Raw genomic sequence first — 6857 nt, 5'->3', positions numbered from 1 at the left:
TATATATATATATATAAAGCCAGAGAAATGAACCACCCTGAATAACTTTTCATTCAATGATCGGATGTTCACATTCGAGGGCTCATTCCCAATATCTGGAGGAAGTGGCTTCAAACATACTAATTAATTAGTGCATACGATACTCAAAGTTACGAAATCAGATACAAAAAAGCCGGAGTATAAACATACCTTTTTTCCGTGGATTTCTGAACCCTAGATGCTAAAAACAATTCTCTCACCTTTCATTTCACGAAGTATATTTGGTTTTGTAAACTTTAATATTCTTTAATTTAATCGTAAAAGGCTTATAACTGCATTGAATTCTTTTAGTTTTCAAAGATAGGAAATTTTGAAATATGATTAGTTTTTACTGGTATGCTTCTAGAATCATTACTTACTGATAAGTAGCAATGTTACCAACAAGTATTATCACCTCATGCCGTTTCGAAATTAATATAAAGTAGTTTTAAACTATAAAACAAATGCTAGAATTATCTAACACTTGATTCATTCTTCTGTTCATGAAGTCTTTTTATTAATAGACACTGCAACATAGAAAACGTCTAAACTGGCAAAATACATTAATAAAATTCAATATGCAAATAATTAGAAATATCTGTGCACAGCAAAGTATTGTTTTAATGTATAGTATCGAGTATAGAGCATGAAGAAAAAACGCATCATACTGAATAACTTTTGATTTTATGATTTGATCTTCACGTTTTAGGACTCATTCTTAATAGTCCGAGAAAGTGACCTCAAATATATTAATTAATTAGTACAGACCATGCTTTAGGTTACAAAATCAGACACAAAAATATACTCTCTCTGAATAAAAATGCTTTTTTTTTCAACTGGATCGCATTTCCGACTCCCAAAATATTGAGAGCAGCCGAAATCAAGGAACTATGGTCCCCACAGTTTGGGAGAGCGATCCAAATTTTGGGCACCTTAATATTAAATTTACTTTTTGCATATTTTTCCATACAAGGAAATATTTTTAGTCAAACAGAAACATTTTGAAACACAATTATAAAATTAAATTATCCAAAGATAATTCAATGCAAAGAAGATTTGTTGGAAATATTTGTTAGGTTTTATTATTTTATTAAATAATATAGTCGAAAATTTTTTAAATTTTAAGGTATACAATGATTTACCTCATTTTGGATTAAATAGTTCCTGAGAAATCGAATGTTAAAGAAGTTGTAGATTTGAAATTCGATTTCGAAAGATTCAATTAATTACGCTCAAATTTTGTATTTCGCCATAAAAAATTACGTACTCTAACATTATGAAAATCTATATACATTACTATTCAAATTCTTTCTACAATAACTTAATAAAAAAATAAAAATAATAACAAATAATAAATATTTACTCATAAATATTTCTTGTATGGGAATATCTTTGGGTAAACTTGTTTCATGTTTCGGTGCAAAATTCTTTCAATTCACTTAAAGAATTCTCGAGAGTGTGCAAAAAACACAAAAATTAAAATTAATATTAAGGAGGGATTCGTATATTTCTCCTAACTAAACTATGATCAAAATTCCCAGATTGCAGCTGGCCCTTATGTTTTGGGAGTCAGAAATCCGAATAAGTTGAAGAAAAGGCATGTTTATTCAGAGAAAGTACGTTTTTGCTTTCCTTTTGTAACTTGAAATATCATAAGCCCTAATTAATTAATATATTTGAGGTATATATACCCTCTCGAACAATTTAGAATGATTTTATCAATAAATCAAAACATATTCAGGGTGATACCCTTTTTTTTGTTGCACTGTACTCGACATCATGCATCAAAACAATGCATTGCTCAAATAGTTATGATCAATTGCATATTGTTGAATTTAATTAATGAATTTTGCCAGTTTAGACGTTTACTACGCTGCAGTGTATATTAATAATATGACTTTAATAATAGAAGAATGAATCAAGTATTAGATATTTCTAGCATTTATTTAACAGTTTATAACTACTTTATATTAATTTCAAAACGGCATGAGACGAGCTGATGTAAGTGGGTAACCTTATTCCTTATCAGTAAGTAAAGATTCTAGAGGCATACGAGTACAAACTAATCATATTTCAAAATTTCCTACCGTTGAAAATTAATAGAATGCAATGCAAATATAAACCCTTACGATTAAATTAAAGAATATTGAATTTTAGAAAGCCAAATACTTCTCAAAATGAAAGGTGATATAATTTATTTTAGCTTTGTCCCCGCATTCTATTGCGTTAAAAGTCATTAGCGTTCCATTTGATTAAGTGAAAACTCCAAAATTAATCATTTCAAATGCCACTTAATTATTTAGTGTTTTAATTAAATGAAAATCTCTTCAAATTGATTAAGTGCGAAAATAAAATAAAATTCCATGTGTGATTCTAAAAATATGATTGCACAATCGGTTAAATATATATATGCATGTGGTGTGTGTGTTTTGCAAAGGTATAAGTTCTTATAACATTTATTGCTTACCTGAAAATTAAATTTAGGGATTAAGAAAAGTTAAAATAGTTAAAATTCAAAAACATTGCTTATCTAAGCCATACTTACTTTTAACTTTGGAGAAATGTAAAATTATTAATTAATAACAGAGGTTACATTCAATTAGTTTCTGACCGTCGTTTTATATTTTCAGAACTCAGTTACTGATGGATACTTAATAGGAGTTTCATTTTAAGAAAGTTTATGTAGGCGCTATAAATTTTTTTTTGTTTCATATCTTTGGTTTGAAAAATAAAGACAATAAAATTTATTATGCTCCATAAACAAACCATCAAAAGCAGATACGTTATTTTCTTATAGTATAAAAGCGCCTGCTTTTAAAAACCGTGACTCTTTTTCAATCCTGATTGATCCAATAATTCTTTTAAAAAATGTTAGAATTATTATTTTTATTTTATTTTTTTTATAACGTCAGGCACTGAACTTTCGTTCCTTGCCTTAGAAGATGCCGGAAGTGTTGCTCATTTATCGTTACCCAGTGGGCACCTGTGAACCAAAGTCACGGAGGCGAGCAACATTACCCACGCCACACTGCCACAAATACCTGTTCATAGGATGGGCCAAATTCATACATTCACGCATCAGAAGACAACAGAGAGAGAGAGAGAGAAATATACATGCGCAGAGCGGGATTCGAACCCAAAGCCATTGACTTTGCAGTCAGGCACGCTAACCACTCGGCCATCTGGCCAGCGTGTTAGAATTATGAAGATACACATACAATTACTTATACATAAGTGAATTTCCAAATGAACAAATATTATACTTCGTTTCACGCATAAATAAAATTAAACAATATGACTCAAAAAATTGCAGGCCATAAAAATATACATACAATAGTTTCGGTTCTTTAATTTAGAACTTTCTTCAGTTTCCAAACATAGAAAAATTATGAAGAGTGGGAAGCATGCTTGAACTAGAAAATCAAACTGATGTGTTAGAAGTACGGAGAGAACCCCAGTTTCATAAAATAACGAAATTTAAATAAAATAAATTTCTAACCATTAAATAAAAAATGGATTCCAAAGAAGTACTGGAAAATTTAATTACTGAATTAATAGAATTTTTCAAAATATAAAATGATTTCCAAGAATCAAGTTCCATGGATATGTTGATTAATTTTCACAGAAAACTTAAACCTACGATTAGAATTCCAACTATGTAATGGACAGATGATTGCTTATAATCCTCATCTTGGGCAAGCTGCTTAAGTCAAAGTTTACGTATTTGCTTGGTTTATCCAAGAAGCGCAGAACCACACTAAAAAGCAATAATAGAAATGGAGTATTTAAGAGAGGTAAAAACTTTGTTGGCTCACAGGAGAGATAACTATTTTGGAGTTTAATTTATTTAAAATTTTGATTATATTATTGCTACAATTCTGAATACAGAAATGTTTATGCAAAAATGGTATTATAAGCACATTGATATTTTCAGCTTTAAGAGTAGAAGGAGAGTTCTTGAATATAAGTCAAGTTTCTCGGGAGGATATGGGTGCTTACTTGTGCATTGCTTCCAATGGAGTGCTTCCAGCTGTTAGTAAAAGAATATTGTTGCAAGTAAATTGTAAGTAATTCAAGTAATCAATTATAAGTACTACTTCTATTTACGTATTTATTATTTAATCCACTTGTTCTATTACTTAATTAAAAAACCATCAAACAGTTTACACGCTGTTAGAAATAGAAGATAATTTGTTGGTCTTTCTAAATAAAACAACACAAACCTTTCCTGTAAGAATAAGAGAGGCTGAAGAAACATGAAAAGAAACATGAAAATTATATCTCAACCTCTGCGTAACTCTAAATCTCTTAAAATTTTACAAATATTTGTTGTTGTTTTTTTCATTTTGGAGAAATTTTTCACTCAGAAGTTATGGCATACACCGATTCACTTAATTCCTTTTTATATAAAATATAGAAGGCAGAAATATACGGTTACATAGTATACAACTATGAGGATAGTTTTTCAAATAAGAACTGTTTTGAAATAGAATAAGAGAAACTTTATTTGTGAATCAAAAACCAAAATATGAATAATATTATTTTTTTTACATAGTCACCATTAACATTGAAACATTTGTCACTAGCACTAGCTTTTGGATCCCATCATGAAAAAATTCTACCGCCTGACCGTAAAATTAGTAATAGTTTCTTTCATCATGCCATCAATTTCAAAGTGATTTCCACCTTAAATTCCTTATGGTTTGAATCAGATGAAACCTGACTCAAAGTTAGGGCTGTATGGTGGATGATCCATTGCTTCCCATTCATGACAGCACGCTGTTCAGATCATTATTCGTCATGAACATGTGTTCTTCCTTAATTCAGTTGATTCAAACACTTCAATTAATATTTTTTTCTTATTTGAAAGAAATTTAATTTGTACAACAAAACATATCCACTGCCAATTTTTTCATACTTAAACGGTACCCTGTCAGAATAAAATAACTATAATGTATTGTTCGACCAAACTTAAATGTAAAACTAATAAATGCAGATAGTTTGTAGACTTTTTTTGCATAACTACACAGTGAGGCTAAAATAGGATTTAACCAAGAGGATGAATTATGACCCTAATGAAAATAATTCATATCACTAATAAATAAATTAATATTGTAATGTTAAAGATGTTATGACGTTGGTGTTATGGTGTTACTGTGATCTCAGATATTATGTATAGCCATTTCAGAGATGACTACAGTAGATATATTTTCAACATTCTTTTAACATATTGCAGATTATTGAGAAACGACGTGTTACAAACCATATTTCTGTTGCTGTTACTGTGAAAAATTTGTCAGTGCCGAATTTCGTGATGTTAACACAGCTACATGTTATTTATATTAGTGATGTTATCAGAAGCAATTTGTTTTAGAAGTAATTACTATAGCTATACTATATTTAAAAATGGTGCTCCCTTCATATCATAAAGCAGCCACATGCAACTTGAGTTTCATATGTTACAGTTTACTAAATTATAATAAAATCTTTTTAGAAATATAACTTTCATTCCAACGTTTTTGTTATTACTTAATTCAATAAACAGTAGAAAAATTTTAAAAAAATAGATTGAGTAAATTATTTAATGTTTAAACAATTTGCTATATTAATAAAATATAGAAGGCAATTTTTTGTGGATATATCTCTTTGTTGATTATATTTTTATATCTTTTCGTTGTTTTGGTTTCTGACCATTTTTAAATATTTTCTAAATATTTTTTGGTTACTTTTCTATACTTAGAAAGTATTTTACAATACTTAGAAAGAGTGTGTGTGTGAGAAAAAGAGAGAGAGAGAAATAATAATAATAGTAATGATTTTAGTCTTGATTTGAATTAGTGTTGTCAATTTTAAGAGATTTGATGTAATGCTTTGTATCATGTATTTAAACCAAATTTCCTATAATATCAAGTATTAAAGTGAGTTGACGGAATAAATTCTTCAGAATTTAGTAAATATTTATTCTGTCAAGAATTTTACCTTCCAATCCCATCTGTTTCTTACAATCAACTAGATTTGCATTCTTTTCATATTTTACCATATTTAATTTTTCCTATATCCTCATCATAGAACCAGAGTAAAACCTTTCGTATTGACAAAATATTTATTAAGTACATCTTCAAGTCAACCTTAATTTATATGAGAGTCTAATGTGTTGTGTTACTTTGCATTTAGTTTTAATTTCTTTTTAGTTAAACCTAAAATTCGAGTGCCAAATCAACTAGTTGGAGCTGCATCAGGATCCGATGTCGTATTAGAATGTAGATTAGAAGCATCTCCAACGCCACTTACTTCATGGATCCGAAGTGAAGGTATTATGTTGCTCAACAACAAGAAATATGACATATCTGAAATGAAGGATGGTTATAAAATCAACATGAAAATCAAAATATTCAGCCTGACAGTAGATGATTTTGGTTCATACAAATGCGTGGCCAAGAACACTTTAGGTGAAAAAGAAGGATTTATCAGGTTGTATGGTATGACATTTCAACTTCTCGAGAGTATATATATATATATATATATGTAACATAAAAAGCTTCAATTAATCTTTTTATGTTAGTTTCTTTTATAAAACTTCATCCTAATTAATTATTCTGAACGAAATACTTTCTCACACTTTTAAAAGCCACATCCTGTTCTTAAATCTATTTTTGGCTCAACTATGCATGGAATTAAGAGCAGGACATTTTTCCCTTTGCTTTGTGTGGGAAACATTCGATCTATTTCATAAACCAATAGCAACTACTAAGATTTCCCTCTTTCCCTAAAGTAAGACATTTTACGGATTTTACTTTGCAAGATTTTCCCTAACATATAACCAAGGAGCGCAACTTTTC

General features: G+C 29.1%; 1 protein-coding gene across 2 annotated transcripts in view; it reads left to right on the top strand.

Moving 5' to 3' along the window:
• Positions 1-6857, top strand: part of LOC107449399 (lachesin-like) — a 207836-nt gene that overhangs the window by 186365 nt on the left and 14614 nt on the right. For both annotated transcript variants that reach the window (XM_016064910.3, XM_016064909.3), the window contains exons 5-6: positions 3953-4081; positions 6210-6497. In XM_016064910.3, the coding sequence (XP_015920396.1) occupies positions 3953-4081; positions 6210-6497 (417 nt within the window). The remainder of the gene's footprint in view (positions 1-3952; positions 4082-6209; positions 6498-6857) is intronic.

The sequence above is a fragment of the Parasteatoda tepidariorum genome, chromosome 7 (genome assembly GCF_043381705.1).
Source record: "Parasteatoda tepidariorum isolate YZ-2023 chromosome 7, CAS_Ptep_4.0, whole genome shotgun sequence".
Lineage (NCBI taxonomy): Eukaryota > Metazoa > Arthropoda > Arachnida > Araneae > Theridiidae > Parasteatoda > Parasteatoda tepidariorum.
The sequence above is the reverse complement of the archived record's forward strand: the minus strand, read 5'-3'. Positions and strand labels throughout refer to the sequence as shown.